General features: G+C 42.9%; 1 protein-coding gene across 1 annotated transcript; it reads left to right on the top strand.

The window, feature by feature from the left end:
- The first annotated feature begins 7653 nt into the window (after nt 1–7653).
- mmadhcb (metabolism of cobalamin associated Db) lies at nt 7654–16039 on the top strand. The gene is made up of 8 exons (XM_070914755.1): nt 7654–7840; nt 8235–8284; nt 10053–10197; nt 10387–10604; nt 11550–11658; nt 12766–12896; nt 13273–13359; nt 15597–16039. The coding sequence occupies exons 2-8, from the start codon at nt 8276–8278 to the stop codon at nt 15789–15791; spliced, it is 894 nt and encodes a 297-aa protein (XP_070770856.1). The 5' UTR covers nt 7654–7840; nt 8235–8275; the 3' UTR covers nt 15792–16039.
- The last annotated feature ends 1153 nt before the right edge of the window (nt 16040–17192 follow it).

The following is a 17192-nucleotide window of genomic DNA, read 5'->3' as shown; positions in this document are numbered from 1 at the left end:
GGCGGGGCCTGGGTGGAAGTCAATAGAGTGTTGCAGGGATGACGTACAGGGATTTTTCCATGGGGTTTTGGGATTATTGCAGTAAATAAACTCTGTGGCAAAACAAAAGTTTATGACGCTCACACGTTTTGTTCGGCAAGATAATATTCACTAATGAACTCCACTTTTATGAGTTTTGAAGGATAAATTGAATCGAAGGAAGTAAAAAGCTAACGTTAGGCTATAAAGGAACTCCACCACGGTCGTGTTACTTTAACGTCACCACCGCTGAGCTTCACTTTTAAGAGAATATAGATAGATATAGATATATAGACAGATAGATGTAGCATATAAACACAACAAGGCTGTCAACTAGTGAGTAGATGACTCTCCGTGTTCGGCATGAACATGTTTATGTCCGCGACAACCTCTGTAGTCTCATTTAGCCGCTAGATAAGTAAAACCTTCAAAATTCGTGAGCGGGGGTATCTACTGACGTATTTTATGTTGTGGAACAAAACGTAAAAATCTCTTAGGCTTGTGCACAGACTTTATTTCAGGCATCTAACCTGAAACCCATTCAAAACACCCACTGACCTCGAGACGAGGGAACCGGAAGTGTGAAAATGCTTGCTAGTTTCCCGGGTTTTAGGACTCATTCCTGCAGCACTCCACAACCCTCTACACCAGGGGTATTCAACTATAATTCGAAGAGGTCCAGTTAGAGAAAATGTCCTCAAGCAAAGGTCCGGAACATCCTAATGTCTAACTTGCGTTGTGATTTAGTGTGACATAAATTGAAGTAGCCTGGTAGTTGTATCAACGTCTGCATGTGATCAACAACTGACTGTCAAATCAAATAAAGAAAGTACAATTGTAGATACTGTAGATATGTATAATGTTCTTCTCTCATTAAGTAAAAGAAGGGCTGCATTTAAAAATAAAATAGAGAAAATAAACAAAATAGCTTTTGAAAAATTGTGCATCTTAAAATTGAGTGAAAAAAAGTGTTTAATTTTAGAAAAACAAAATAAAGCAGCAGCTTGAGTTTCCCTTTTCCTTTGTTAACTGTTTCACATCTTAACAGTCTCAACCAATTTCACAATAAATAATGTGTATTCTCTCCCTCCCGCTCACTCGTCTCTCCGTCTTCTCTCCCTGTGTCGTTCACTCGTCTTATCACCTGTCACTCGCCTCTCACCTCGTCTGTCTGTATTCAGAGTCGCAATGTTTAGCGCCTGGAAGACACAGATTTGATTGGCTGAGTAGCATCACGTGGGCTGGCGTAACTCGTATGCAACTGGTCTGTGAGTTTCCTGAGCCGCTAAACCAGTGCCATAAAGACTAGAAAAGCTGTGCCGGTTAAAATAGAAGCGCCCCGTCAAAATTTTAAATCCCTTAATAATTTATTGATTATAGGTCCGGGTCCGTATAGGACGGCGTCTGGGTCCAGACTCTGACCTATGCTCTACACAGATGCAGTAGCACCTGCTGGCCATCAGCAGTACTGCAGTTTCTCCTCAGGTGTGGAGCTCTATTGTGGAGGGATGAACAGCGTGCCACCAAAACATGTTCTTTCATTTGGTGTTTTGAGGATGGTGGTCTGACATGTCACTCAGAAATCTATGAAGGCCGTAGCATGGGAGCACAGTACTAAACTTGTTGTTTGTCATTCCTGACGCAGTGGCACTATCGGCAGGAGCATTGTAAGGACTCCTTGTTCATGTTTTCGTAGAAGTTCCTAATAGTCAAGAATGAACTCTGAAGCTCAACACAATAGTCATAGTCCTTGTCAGGTAAATGTAAATATAGGTCATTTCTCATCATTTACATATTCATCAAACCGTTCAGTTACCCCTCATGCTCCGTGTGGAAGCATCTGTATGACATTTTCTCTTCTTACTGATGTTTTCTTTCATTTGTCCACTTTCAGCACATCGTCCTGACATTAGTCACCACACTCCAGCTCTGGAGTCCAGAGAGACTCCAGGTCTCCCTAGCTGGCACAATCAATTTAGGAAGCTCTAGTCATGGGGACCTCTTACCCTTTGACAGGACGGATAGCCTTGCTGCTATGTGCGTCGGTACAACAGATGACATGTCCTGGGTCTGAGGTGTCCCGGACTGCCCTCTTGTCTCTCTTTCCTCTCCCCCTTCACTCTTTTATAGCTTCTGGACTTATTCAGCTCAGGTGCTCTGTCACAACAACTGGGTGAAAAGAAGACAAGAAGACATTAAAACAAAGAAAAACAGGCAAAGGATTTTCTTATTTCTTATTCATTTCACATGCCACCAGTGTCCCTCCTCCACTACGGCACGCAACGCAGCCCGCCAGCTGAACAAGTCAGACGCGAGAGAGGATGGAAAAATTGATGAAAAATGACATTTGTGAGGGCACCACGCCTCTGATTCCCTCCATGTTGTCACACCACATCTTCGTCACTCCACATCCACATCCACAGAGGTCACATTACTGAGGCTCCAGTACATGAGGATCCTCTGATCAACTGGAAATTCTTTTTGGCAAACAGCACAGGACAATTGATGATACAGGACAAAAATGAGGGCAAACAGCCTGGACATAGGCTCAACAAACAACATGGTGGAAAACACCACATAAATATAATAAAAATAAAGTATTAAAATAAAATATAAGGGCTTGATTATAGTAGGCTATTCATTCTGTATACTAATTTCATTTGGCAGGAGAGACATTTTTTATTACTTGCCCATAGCACCTCCCTGAGGGTAAAAATTTAAAGTGCTAGTGCAAAGGGTGAGAAGGATCACTTATAATCTGGAGAGCTTCAGTCCTTCTGTTTAATTCATATTCCTCACTTGGTTGCATCTGGGGTTTCCCTACACTGTTGATAGGTACATCACTGATCTCTGCATTTCCTCACGGCCACATCAAGGAAGATTCTTATTCAACAATTTTTATCCATTTATATACATCTGTTCCAAGATATTTCAAGCTGCTGACAGTTTCTACGGGGATCCAGCGTCAGTGGAAAATGAAGTCAATAGATAAGATTGTAGCATATTGTGTAGCCTGTTGAACATGTCTGGCAATAGTGTTAACCAAGGTTAAAGCTGCATCATCATACCTTTAGATTTTTATAGGCCCTAGACGATCAACAACAGCAGATGTTGAATGACTACTTAAAACTCTTTTCGTGTTTATTTCTTCTGTGAATAAGGCACAATAAGAACTGAGGTGCACGCCAAAAAGTTGAACAATATATTGAACAAGCTCAGGGCAGACTTGGTTGGCCGCTCAGTTGGTCAGTCAGTTCATCCATTCAGCACCAAACGATGTATCAACAATTGCTGCCAGTATAGTTAGAACATTTGCTGTATATATTCATAGTATAGAATGTACTACCTTCAGTCCCCAGATGATGAGTCCAGTCATTTCTAGTGACCCCGACATTTCCTGAAAGAAGACTGTCTGGCCAAATGTACACATGAATGTAATGGGAAGACTGTTAGGAAATGTACAGAGCATTTTCATGATCCCTGGATCTTGTTCCATCATGCAGCCTACCTTTAGCACAATCCATAGGCCAAATAATCAACTCTATACACAAAATAATTCAGAGCCAAGGTGACAGGGCATTGTCCATGTCCCCTAGAACGACACAGTGTCTTCTGATCTGACACCGCTATCACCAGAACAACATCATTTGTCTGTGCCTTAAAAACAAAACACCGTTAACAAATTAAGGTTAAGGTTTGTTTGGGTTTAGGCACGAAAACAATTCTTCTCAATTCACCCATTTACACACATGCAAGCTGCTGGCCTCCATCGGGAACAACTTACGGTTCAGTGTCTTGCTCAAGGACACTTAGACATGTGGACGGGTGGAGCCAGGGATCTAACCCCCAGCCCATCTGGGACTCTCTGGTGCTGTAACAATGTCACACTAGACAAGAATCATAATTACTATACCCCCCATAAAGGGCTTTATCACTGAAATGTAAACAGAAGTTTTCTTGGGGGATTTGCTGAAACAACTGACACTGTCATTGGGAGGACAGTCACGTAGATGTTCAGGGTCCCCAGTGGATGCGCATTCTTGACTTTGGTAATCCTGCTCTGCAGTAACCCTTTTCCTTTCGATTCCCACCCACCTGCTCACCAGCCCCCCATCAGCCCGGATCTACATATACCCGTTCATTTCTGCTTGCACTCGGTCAGTTCGTCAAAGTTAATCTGTTATCTGAGACCTGCCTGTTTTGAATCTCTGCATGATCTTTTTGGACTTTGGATTTCCTGCCTGTCCCTTAGCATTTGTTTGCCTGCCTTCCCTTACCTTTTCATGACTCTGTAAGCGTATGTACCTCCATTTCTCCATTAAATCTCTGAAGTGATCGTGTCTGCCTCGCCTGTCTACACTTGGATCCGATCCCATTGCCTCGCACTCACCTACCGTGACACTGCAGTCCCTTTTCTCTAAAAGTCTTGATTGCAATCCCTTGGCACAAATCTTAAATGTCAGACTGATGCAAAGTTGGCATCATGCAACCTTTGGAATGTCGGTCACATAACAGGTGGTCCACTATTTAAAGTTGTTAAGAGTTTCTTTTCTTATTGGATCAGTCAAAAATGAAAATATGTATATGAAATATAACAATAACAAATAAGATAAGATAAGATAAGATAAAATAAGATAAACTTTATTTATCCCACAGCGGGGAAATTTTCAAGTCACAGCAGCAAAGACAGAAAGGTGCAGAAACACACAGCAGACAAGCACTGTGTCAATAAAAACCAGAAGTATTTAAAAAAAACCAATATACATATAATAAATACAGATATAAAAAATATACTATTAAATCCTTCTTGTCACTTATTGTCATGTTCAACTCTGCTTTTTGCACTGTCAAATTTTGGACTAATTGGCAGCAGAATTGAATATTCTATCAAGTAAATGAGGGCCGTGTTAAGAAGTTAGAAATCTACAAGGTCGACCCGATGAAATGTGGGCCAGTGTCCCTTGAGCTCACAATGGTCAATAATTGAGTTGTGGAGATGGATAGACCATGCCTTCACCTTTTAAAATCCATCACTGCAGGCTGAGAGGGAACTGAGGACACTCTTCCTTCCTTCATGTCATTCATTAACAGTGCCAGGACTCCCTCTCACGCGCCAGGTGCCCAATATTGTGCAAGAATTGAGACCTTCTCTAATGGTTCTGTCATGTTTGAATTAAGCCATTATGGATGATTTACTATGACGTAGACAGGTGAATCCAGCAATGTTACAGATGTCGGAAAAGTAACAACCTGTCCACTCATAGCACACACTACAGTTTGTTTTAAGAATTTAAAACTGAGAAAATAGTTAATACAGTATGTTGTTGACCACACTTTCATATTGCTGGGTGTAATAGGCCAGTAGCATGTTTTTAAAAAAACATTTTTTAAATAACCCAGTTTAATGCAGTTTGAGTTTGTTCCATAATTCTGTCCTGTCAATTGGGGTGGAAAAGTCATTTCTGACTGGCTGGGCATAATTGAAAGTGACAGTCTCTCCCTCAAGTGTACCTGATAGCTTTAGAGAGGGAGCACTCACTGGACAAGTAGTCTGACTTCTTGCCAGCAGGTCTGAGAGCCACTGACAAGGCAGATATGGCTTCCAAAGGCCAGAGTGCTGAGAAATGAGCAGTGAGAGCTGCCCTGAGGGGGATAACCAGCCTGCCCGCCCACCCCCACTCTCCTTTCAGAGCAGACTGTTCAGACTCCACCGCTCCATGCTGTGGTGTTTGTCACCGAGACCCCCCCCCCCAGGGTTAAGTCGCCATCATGTGCCATTTAGCAGTTTGTATCAACTGACTTAAAGAACATCGTCCTAATGGAATTCAGAGCCTAAAGACTTCCAAACAAATAGAAGAGGAAATATGGGTCAACCAACAATGTACAACATCTCACACTGAGCCACTATAGCAAAAGACCGGTATAACACATAATAGTTTCCCATAATGCATTACCCTCCTTTTTGATGAATATCCCACAGTATGTTGCCACAGGAGTGCTACATTGACATGTCAGTGAATTAATGTTTTTGTATGTGCCAGGTTATTTTTCTTACTCGGTGTGGTGGACTGTGAATTGTTAGTTGGTCCACGATAATTCTGTAGTTTCCCCTGTTGTTGTGGGAAGAGAGCATGGCCAAACACGTCTAAGCTCAGACTGTAAACAGAGGCCTGTGCTACGAAGCAGGTTCAACATACCCAGGATATTTGGCTTCACTAAGGCTAACAACCGCGATCTCGCTTAGCGGTCACACGACGGAGGTTATCAACTTGGTACATCAAGCCAGGGTTTCCCAATCTAGCCACAAGCGTGTTCACATAAAAGGGGCGGGGTTTGCAGCATCTGACCAATCGCAAACATGGACACTGGCAGCGTCTACTGGCATCAGAGTGGCATATTTTACAACCGAAGGGAAAATTGTAATATTAGACAAATATGAAGAGGTTAAACCCCATCATCCAGGCTAAAAGCAACACAGCTGCAGCTGCCAAATGCAGGAAGGACAGCTGGCAAAAAATCACCACTGTGTGAATGCATGAGGCTTCTGATATCACTGCCCCATCATTAGTGCACGAGGAGATCTGACTGTCATCACATTTGTGTATTCTGCTAAATGAATGTGTTGCTTAGATGTATTCTTATGGCGTGGATGATGATTTTAGCCTTTTTATGTCAGCTGCAACCCCGGTGTTTCAAATGGATTTGGGAGCAAATAAAAAAATAAATCTAAAAACATAATTCAAAGTGAGGAAACAACAAGAACAAGGGCGAAAAGCCTCACTGGGTGTGTCTGGTACCACAAACACACACTCACTTCACGAGCTGAAAGAATAAGGGCTCCATGCCCAGCCACTTTACCATGCGTAATAGCACATATAACCCCATATGCGCCCCGGTGGCACCACACAGTAGAATACCTGACATCCTCTGTGAGGGGATGAAGGCTGGGAACAAAATAAAGGTTAAACCAATCAGCTGATATCAATCACTCTGACAAAACACTCAGTGAGGAGGCTCTGATGTTCAAGTTCTTACATCACCTCATTCTTAAGACCAAATGTAAAAAAAAAAAAAGATATATAAACATTGTTATACCCCCCTGCTAGGTCCTACCCAGGGTGCAAATAGCACTGTTGGCTATGGACACCCAAGTGCAAATAGCATTGGGCCTCATTCACCAACGGAAGAACCTACTTATAGAGTTTTCATGAAGATTCTTTAATTCTACAGTTGTAGGATTTAAATTACTTTAAATTATTACTTTCATTATTTTACACAGCATTTTGGTCTTTTAAAAGAGATAAACACTCCATTAACACTTTCAATATCTTTAATTAATTAATGAATGAATGAATGAATTAATTCATTAATTTCCTTTTCACGTTTCTGACACTGTCTATTTCATTTTTGTACTTGAACAAGGCGAGGAGAAGCACGAGTCGTTTTCTTGTCTCTGCCACTTTGGATTGAATCCAATAAACTAACTATCTCAACGCATCGTCCACACTCCAGACCAGTGGGTGGCGGTAATGCGCACGGAAGTTGTTTGCGAACCGCCGGCCGACAAATAGAAGGAGACGAGCCTGCGTCAGAGAACGGCGCATGCGCGAATTCAAGGTGAATCTAGCATGGAGGACTTCAACAGAGAGTGTTGTGCTAATCCTAGCTTTGAATGAGCTCCGACTTCAAAAACATCTGCTCGAGCCATAAAAAAAAGTATCACATAACGCTATCAGATAGAAGTCGAATGTCTTTGTTCCATTCTGTACTGCAAGTGGACGCTAATAAACGCTGCCATTTAGTTTGGACTTTGTAAAGTTAGGTAAGTCCGTGTACTTGGCCCTTTGCTAGCATACAATGATAGCGAGCGTCACGTCACTTGTTAAAACTTCTACACCGAAATGTGTGAGCTGTCAGACCCAGTGACGCTAGAGGATAGACTTTAGGTGGGCTGAGGGGGTTGACCCAGTATTGTCAGGTGGCCCTGTCCAAATACGACCAACACACAACTTGTGGTAACAGCTATTTAGATACAATATGTGACAGAATTGTTAAGTCGTAATATCTGTATTGGGAACACAGCAGAAACACCTATTGTGGCCGCCATTGTTTTTAACGTTCCCTAATGGACGTTAGAGCCTTAAAGTTAGTTATCCCTGTCGGATTTTTTGACGTGTATGGAAATTGTTCTCGACTGCCTCTTCTACTCTTTACAGAAACATAACTGGACACTGCAAGAAAACAGAGGCACACCACCATGGCCAGTGTAAGTCAAGTGTGTGTGCAGTTGTGTAAGAGGCGCTGTGATAGACTCTGAGTGAGCAAAGCCGGCTAGAAGTAGTTCAGAGCTAGCTGTGTGTACACTCAGTGGCCACTTTATTGCACCTGTACAATCTAATACAGTCTACTTTTGTGATGTGATTTCGTTGACGCTGTCGTAGAGGTGTTCATTCAGTTCTATGTATGGAGGTAATAGTCAGTGATGGTGTTGTACTGAACTGCATCATATTCACAGGTGTTTCTAATAGCGTGCCCTCCCCCTCCTGTTTCAAATGGGAAGGACACAAAAACATCAGAAACACCCTTTCAATACAATGTAGTCCAGTTCAATACCACCTTGAACTATGGCCTCAGTAATAATAATAATTATAATGATAATAATAACTTTGTTTATATAGCACCATTCCAAAACAGAGCCTTGCAATAAAAACAAGCAACAGATAATACAAGTAAATAACATCCAACTTAAGATCTAAACAAGATAGAAATATAAAAGCACAACACATATCGTCAGTTAAGAAAAGGCCATAAGATAAAAGTGAGTCTTAAGATGAGTTTTAAAAGAGGATACTGAGTGTGTCAGTCTGAGGTCTTCAGGCAGGGAGTTTCACAGCTGAGGGGCCACGAACAGGCGGCCGTCCCGGGCACCTTTAGTGACAAGTCGCCATTAGAATGGCCCTGTTGGAGGATCTCAAGCAGCGATCAGGCTAATAGGGAGTCAACAGATCACAAATATAGGCAGGGGCCTGACCATTTAATGCTTTAAAAACAAGCAGTAAAATCTATCAATTCTAAAATTCACCAGTGAAGGGCAGCAAGGATCGGTGTGATGTGTTCTCTCCTTTTTAGTACGTGTTACCTGGCAGCAGCCCTTTGTATCAGCTGCAGTCTATGGGTGTTACGTCTGCTGATTCCAGGATAAAGTGCGTTGCAATAGTCGAGTCTGGAGGAAATAAAAGCATGCATGACCTTCTCTAAGTCTGCGGAGGAGAGGAATGACCTGTTTTAGTTAGCTATCTCAGTTGGGCAAAGCAGGAATGCACCACTTTGGTCACCTGAGCATCAAAAGACAACTTTGCGTCGAAGATAACACCTTGTTTGCGGGCCTCTTTTCCTCTTTTAAACATGATTGAATTTACACATTTCTGACAATGTCAACCACGGCAGAACCATGAATTGCAAAAGATTTTCCTGGTGTGGCCACTGAGTGTATGTGTGGGTGGTAAGATCCCGTGTGTATCCTGTTACCATAAGTTTAGTAGGTACATCTAGCTAAAACTAATGCTGTCTAATCCGACAGCCCAGCAATAAATCCTCCCTTCATGAAGGATTGAATGTTCAGTCTATTTTGAAACTATTACATATGCGGCATACTGGCAGGTGTTTCTATTATTTTGTCACCCCGTTTATATCAACGAGGGTAGGCTAAACAACAGAAACATCTGTATGTACAATGCACACCTCACAGTTTATGGCATGTGGATTCATTTACACTGAAATGAACCAGTTTGAGCGCACTAGGAAGATTGCTTTTTGCGGTTTAGACTTTTGAACAAGAAGGCGTTTAGAATATATTTCATTGAGTTGCTTTCGCTCATAGCGAATGCACTACACTAAGTAAATTCAATCACAACACGAATCACAAAAGCTATCTCATGACACGTTACATATGGAGCAGGTCTAGGCCGTACTCTTGTGTATTCGGGACTTGTGTGTGAGAAAGGCTTGTTTGTGTGTGTTGCGTTTGTGTTCAGGTGTTGTGCAGCAGAGCCAGGCTGGTCAGTTACCTCCCAGGGCTTCATGTGTTGGTGCATCGCGTGGCTGGAGCCAGAGCCTTCTCTGCTGCTGGATCCTCGGGCTCTGATGAGCCCCATGTAGCCGTCACTCCTTCTGACATGGGTATGTCAGACATTTTTTTAAAGTCTAAAATGAGAAGCCTGGTATAGATGTGTGTCAGAAGGGTTAAACGGGTGTGCAATCTCTTCCTCTGATCCATTTGATTATGGTGTAGACCAAGCCTGTAAGAAAGTGTATTTTCTGTGAAACATGTGCATCATGTACTTTTCCTAACGTGCCTCCCTGGTTAAGGACTACGGACAGTGTGGCCTGACGAGAGCATGGGGCCTTTTGGACCCCAGGACCAGCGCTTCCAGCTGCCTGGCAATGTGGGTTTTGACTGCCACCTGGAAGGACTCGCAGAGCAGAAGACAAGCCTGCCAAACAAGATGATCCCTGATGTGCTGTCCGCCCCGTCCAGCCGCGAGAGACATGAGTTCATACTGGCCCAGTGCATCGGAGAGTTCTTTGTAAGTGTAACAATGTCACCATTTGTACTGAGAGCAACCATTTCATCAGGTCCTCTGACGAAAGGGTCAGTTGAATGTTTTCAACTTGAATGTTGAAAACAAAGTCTTAGGGATTAGCTTGGGTAAACTTATCAGGTAACTTATTTCTAGCACTAGTAATGGACATGAATCTGCAACTCTGAACCATGAGCGTTTGATACTGTTGTAACGGGGACATCTGTTGGCCAATCACTGGTATTGCAATTGTATGGAAGGATGAAATGCCTTATGATATAACATTGAGTCAGAATATAAGTGAACTCACTGACCGCTGTCGCCTTTGATATTATTTCAATAAATGCTATATTATAAAACAAGCCACTTTCAGTCAGTCTGTGGCTCCGATGTGAAAAACTGTGACAGATTAACAAGCACGGCCCGTATGGTAATGGTGATCACATGATTTTTGGTGTATTGAAGCGAGGAATTGATACATCTTGCCGCAGCACTTCTGCTTTGGATACTGTGTCGAGTGGGTCACTTGCTATACACATTAGCATACGAGCTACAACGTCCAATCACAAACCAATCACTTATTCTACATTTACAGTGAAGAAGCACAATATAAGAGCTTACGTACACATAGCCTCCTGCATTGACGCAAGTGGATGTATGCCAGAATGTCAGAATTCTCAGACTGGCTTCCTCATATGCTTGTACATGCTGTCCAGTGAACTCAAAGGATACCTGGGAGGACTGCTTAGCTTGACCTGCTACCATAAAGGATTGCAAGCCCTCTTTACAGCTGCTAAATCTTGTCTTGACCAACTCAACAAATTCCCTTTTGTCTCAAGTATACTGCCAACCTAAGGAAGTGTCTAATAGCAGACAGCAGTCTCTGCAATCTGTAAATGCTTTTCTGACTGCTGTTTTGTGTGTGTGTGTGTGTTTGTGTTTGTGTGTCAGGAGAAAGATGACCCGGCCTCGCCTCAGAACGTCAATAGAGCCGAACAGTATTTTCACAACTCTACTGTGGAGTGTGCCATACAGTCCTGCCCTGAACTGCTAAAGAAAGGTACAGCACTGACGCCGCACCCCTCACGCAATTCTCCATAACATCAATGTTCACTTTCTTTATTTGGACTGGCTATTAACCCTCAAAGACCTCGCCTGTGTTTATGCAGTTGTTTTAACCCATTCTAGCAGTCAGCATCAAGTGGTTCATTTAAAGTCCCACTTTTGCATTTGTCTACAAATGGATCAATTTACCACAATTTATTTTTAAAAACGGCAGTAGAATTAGGTGTTTTTCACAGGACATTTGTTTTTTTTTATTTAGAATGTTGATTTTTTTGTCTAGGTCTACACTTTACAAGTTACAGCCACTTATTATAACATCTATTATAACACCTAGGTGATTTTCAGAGCATTTCTATATTTCATTTACTGACCATGTAGATGTGTCCAAACAAAAACCAAACTATACAAACAGTGCAAATGATGAACAGCGCAGTATTTACATAATATTGAAATCAGACTGGATTCAGTCAGTCAGGACAGCCCTGAGGTTTTATGTGCACCTTGTGGCCCCTGCTGCTCTGCCACTGACTGAAGCCTGTGGGCCACAAGCCACTGTGTATCATCACACCATATGCAGTGTCCACTTACCTTGATTGCAGATGTGTCCTGTACCACCTGTCGGACCTCTGCACAGAGTAGGGATGTTAATAATTAACCGTTTAACCGACAAGAATAATTTTGACGATTAATACTATCAGTTAAACAAATATAGTATTAATAACCACGATGTTGCTCCTGGGAGACGACTACAGCACCCCTCATCAAGCTAATGACCCAGAGGCAGAGGTGGACACCTATATGAGAGACAGTCCCCCCCTCATTGGATCCTCTTCACCAGTGGAAAAGTATTCAGACTGGCCGCTCTAGCGAGGCAGCCTGTTGAATAGAAGAGAAATACACAACAAGAGAGCAGATGGGTAAAACGAAAGAGAGCTATCGGTCTCTGAGGGTTAAGAAACATGTGGTCCTTAGTACAGTAACTTTGTAATTCAGATGTTTGTAAATCCCTTTCTATCCACCAGAAGGAGGGCAAAAATAAGTGTTTCTGTGAGAAGCATTGTTTCTGTCTGATGTGTATGTCTCCTGTGGATGTAATGAACAGATTTCCAGTCCATGTTTCCTGAGGCTCCGTCCTCTGGTATGATGGTGGTCACAGTGACCCAAAAGACCCAGAAAGATATGACGTCATGGTGTGCTGAGGTGGAACAGGAGAGAGAGCAGATGCTTGACAAGGTGAGCTGCTGTCTGGAGTTTGTTTGGTCGGACAAATGGAGCAGTGATGATGCTGATGTTGAACAGCTGGTCAGCCGGTTAATACTGTTTTTAAAAGCTATGCCCATATATACTGCAGGTTTGTCACATCTCACTTATTTATTTTTATTGGTGAAGAGTACTGTGACAAAACAAATGTAGACAGAAAAGAGACATGAAGATAATAGAACATACAGACATCAAGACTAAAAACTGGGAGTACAGTTAAGGTGGTACTCCAGCTTATTATGCTCATGCGTCACACGTGGGTAGCTGAAGACAGTAAATCATCAGCAAGCAAACAATCACTAATCATTGAAGTCACAGACTGAGACTCAGTTGTTCCTCTGCCTTGCAGTTTGTTGATGGAGCGAAGGAGATCTGCTACGCTCTACAGAGAGAAGGATTCTGGGCTGACTTTATCGACCCGTCCTCAGGCCTGGCGGTAAGACACCATTCCATTTATTTAGCTATTTGATGCTTTTATCCAAAGTGCATTCAGCCATATGGATATAACCCAAACCACTGTCACTCAGTGTTGTAAGAGTAACAACAGCATTTTATCGAATCTGAAGCCAGTTCTGAATCTGCTTATCAAGTCTGAATCCTTTCGAATCCCTCATCGAACCTTTTTAGGTAGTTCATATCAAACGTAAACCACTCTCTAAAGACTCTGCTCTGCTGAAACGGTGTCTGACTTTCACCACATATTTAGTCTCTGCTCTGGTATTCATTAACCACCATTGGCCACAATTCCTGACCTCATGTTTCCTTTTGTTGCGAGGGAAAGTGGGAAAATTTGCAAGACAATGCTGTGGAAATAATACTAATACAATACTAATACAACAAGTCAGTCTTCCCTTGTCAGTCAGTCTTGTTAACAGCTGTGTTGCTGCACGTTTGTGTAAGAGGTCAACCGGTAAATTGGTTTGGCCGATAGTCAGATGGGGACGTACATCACCGCTTGGCATGGAGGCTGTGCAAAACGCACTCAGTGCACTCCTTGCTATAAATGCAGACTGTAGACTACATCCGAGATCTTTTTTTTTTTTGTTCTGAAAGCAATTCTCCACTCCATGAAAAAACCTTCTGGTGATAGGGTTAGAAAATGTGAGCAAAACGATCACTAAGGATCTAAGTAGGTTGTTGTCCTGACACCAGCGGGTCAGGTCCTCTAGTTCCTTCAGGTAGGCCTTTTCATCATTGTCTGTGATCAGGCCCCCACCACAATTGTGTCGTCAGCAAACTTAATGATGGAGTTGGAAGTGGCCACACAGTCGTGTGTGTACAGGGAATACAGCAGTGGGCTCAGAACGTATTCCTGGGGTGCTCCCGTGTGAAGGGTGAGGGTTAAGAGATGTGTCCGCCACCCTCACCAAGTCCCGTCAGGAAGTCAAGGATCCACATTTACAGTCAGGTGTTTGATCCCAGGTCCTTGAGCTTTGTGACGAGTCTAACGCTGAACTGCAGTCAAGGAACAACAATCTCACACAGCTCCCTATCAAGTACAGGTGAGATAGGGTGATGTGGAGGAGGTGTGCTATGGCGTCTTCCGTTGATCGTTTGGGACCGTAGGCAAACTGCAGTGGGTCCAGTGCACTGGGTAGTGAGGAGCAGATGTAATCCTTGACCAGCCGTTCAAAGCATTTCATCACTACAGAGGTGAGTGCCACTGAACTATAGGGTTGGTAACAGTCAGGGACAAGCTAACCAGTGGCACCAAATGACAAAAACGGGGAAAAAAAGGAAAACTCTTTGTGGTTTTCTAACAGTGTTGTGGAGCGACTAATGACAAGAGAAAGAGGGTTAGAAAGCGCCATAACCTGTTGGAAATATACAGCAGTGACGACACAGCCAGTCGTTTCCTGAGCCTGACTGAAGAGCTAGCTGAAATACTAAGCTCTGCTACAGGTCTGTCAAGTTTTTACTGTTCTCTGAGAAAAAAGCATGTAGTCGCCACTAGCTGACAGGGCACGCCAGATTATTAGACTGGGTGAAGTTACTCTTTAAGGTTCATAAAGTGTGACCACTGAACTGGTAGGGGTCGTTTTTGGGGGAGCCGCTGGGCACTGCAACGAAAACATGGAGACTACCTTGTCTCCTCATGGTAAAAGCGCTCTGAGCTGGACTCAATGATAGGATGGGTGCAGATTTGGTGCTGAGAGCGCCGATAGGGTGTTTAGAAGAACTGTTCCATTCATGCTGCAGAAAAGCCAGTGCACACCTCTTCTGTGGTACAGGTTTCTTTGTCAGCTGTAATCTCATTGGACACACTTGGCAAGAAAGCAGTGAGCGCAGTTCAAGTTAGAATCACTGTAGCTTGGAGTGTAATAGTAAGTGGCAACTTTTGAGCAGTCCGCAGCACCCAAGAAAGCCACCCGAAGTTTGAACATCTCTGCTCTCAGTGTAGGTGAATGATGGCTTAAGCTGGCACTAAGATGCTGCTGCTGAGCATGTGCAAACCAAGACTGAGAACTTTGCAGTCTTTCAACACAGACATGCTTTGTTTATAAAATTTCACTGACAAAATTCATAGCAGCTGATAAGTTGGATTCAGACAGTTAACACAGAGAATTGTGCAACTTTAGTTGTGTTGAAAACCCCCCCCACTGCTGTTGTTTTTTTGGAGATGGATGTGATCGGATAACTATATGATAACTGCGTTTGTCCCCGCCCCCGCAGTTCTTTGGCTCGTATACCAACAACACGCTGTTTGAGACGGACGACCGGTACCGACACCTGGGCTTTCAGATCGAGGACCTGGGCTGCTGTAGAGTGATCCAACACTCTTTGTGGGGGACACATGTTTTTGTGGGGACAATATTCACCAATGCACCACCCAGCAGCCTTATCATGAAGAAGTTTCAGGGCAGCTGAACACAAGCTCAGGGATGCTGGGTTTGCCGTTTAAAACTGCGTGAAAACGTGTATGGACTCTTTGGTGGTGGTATTCTTGACAGTAGCTTCATCATTTTAACGAAATTCTTCAAGGATATCATGAACTGATTCCTCAGTGTTTTTACCTTGTATGTATAAATATTAGTTGATATTGATTTGTATTTATAGACTCCAAACCCACAGGCCGAAACGCTACTGTCAACACAATAAAGTGCTTCTTGACTAAACTGCAAAACTTCTATACCTTTTTAAGATTCAGCAACACTCGCCCTCTTTCTCACTACTTATCTGATTGTTTTGTCTGAAACTGTCATCGGGTTCTTTCATGGAAAGCGTCGACCTGTGATACTCAACCCAGGGCCGAATCTGGCAATTGACAATGAATAATGAATAATAATAAACACACACATGACCTGCGCGGGGGTGCCGAAAGACAAGACTTTCACACAGGAGACCGCTGTTCAGTCGAGTGTCTGTGGTAAGTTCACGTCTGTAATAGCAGCAGGACAGTAGAGTGTCTGCGGTTAATTGTCTGTAATAACAGCAGGACAGATGGTGCTACAGACATTCCACAGGGAAAATGGGTATCTGCTCAGTCAATAGTGGAATTATTCATGTTACAGTGTTCCAGTTATAGCACTATAGTAGAATTAATGGAAAGTCAGTAAAAGTCAATGCATATTTGGCAGCAAGAGAATCCTGTTCGTACGGGGCTGTCCTCTTGTTGAGGATCTTGATCCTCTGGCAGGTAGAATTATCACTATAAAGATGGACATATTGCCCAAGCTTCTTCACATGTTTCAGTGTATACCAGTCTTCTTAAAATGTTCTTCATTTCCCTTGAAGTGGGAATGGAGGGCTTTGACTGCCAAACTTTCAGTTCTACTAATGGGCAGCAAATATCAACATGATTTCCTGTTGGATGGAAAGAAAAAGTAACAGCTGTACCTGACCGGGCTAATTCTAGAGAGAGACTCTAAGAACACCTCATTATTCGCTTTATTATGCTCTAGTCTGCCATATTCAGGGCCTATTACCAAATACGCGTCTGACCCAGTTGTTATTCATTCTTTAAAAATGTGGAAACAATTCACATAATCCTTTGAGATCTGTAAATTCTCAATACTCGCCATACTTCTTGCCATCTTTGATAGATGCAAGTGCTTGGCTCTATTATGTAGTCTGTTCATTTAAATACACTTCAAACATTGCTTATTTGCCTCCGAAGCAGAACCAAGCCACTCTAATTCACATGCTCATCAATCTATCTATCGCTCTACCGCCAGTTTGTCACACTGGGCTGGTTTTCCTCCTGAGCCACCACTGATATATATACATATTCCCAATATTGGCCCATACACCCTGGACACCCTCTGCAGA

This window comes from Enoplosus armatus, chromosome 11 (assembly GCF_043641665.1).
Source record: "Enoplosus armatus isolate fEnoArm2 chromosome 11, fEnoArm2.hap1, whole genome shotgun sequence".
In the NCBI taxonomy this organism is placed as follows: Eukaryota; Metazoa; Chordata; class Actinopteri; order Centrarchiformes; family Enoplosidae; genus Enoplosus; species Enoplosus armatus.
The sequence above is the reverse complement of the archived record's forward strand: the minus strand, read 5'-3'. Positions and strand labels throughout refer to the sequence as shown.

Coding starts and splice junctions, on each gene's coding strand:
- mmadhcb (XM_070914755.1), top strand. Junction 10,605..11,549: donor AGTGCATCGGAGAGTTCTTT/GTAAGTGTAACA, acceptor TTTGTGTGTCAG/GAGAAAGATGACCCGGCCTC. Junction 11,659..12,765: donor CCCTGAACTGCTAAAGAAAG/GTACAGCACTGA, acceptor TGTAATGAACAG/ATTTCCAGTCCATGTTTCCT.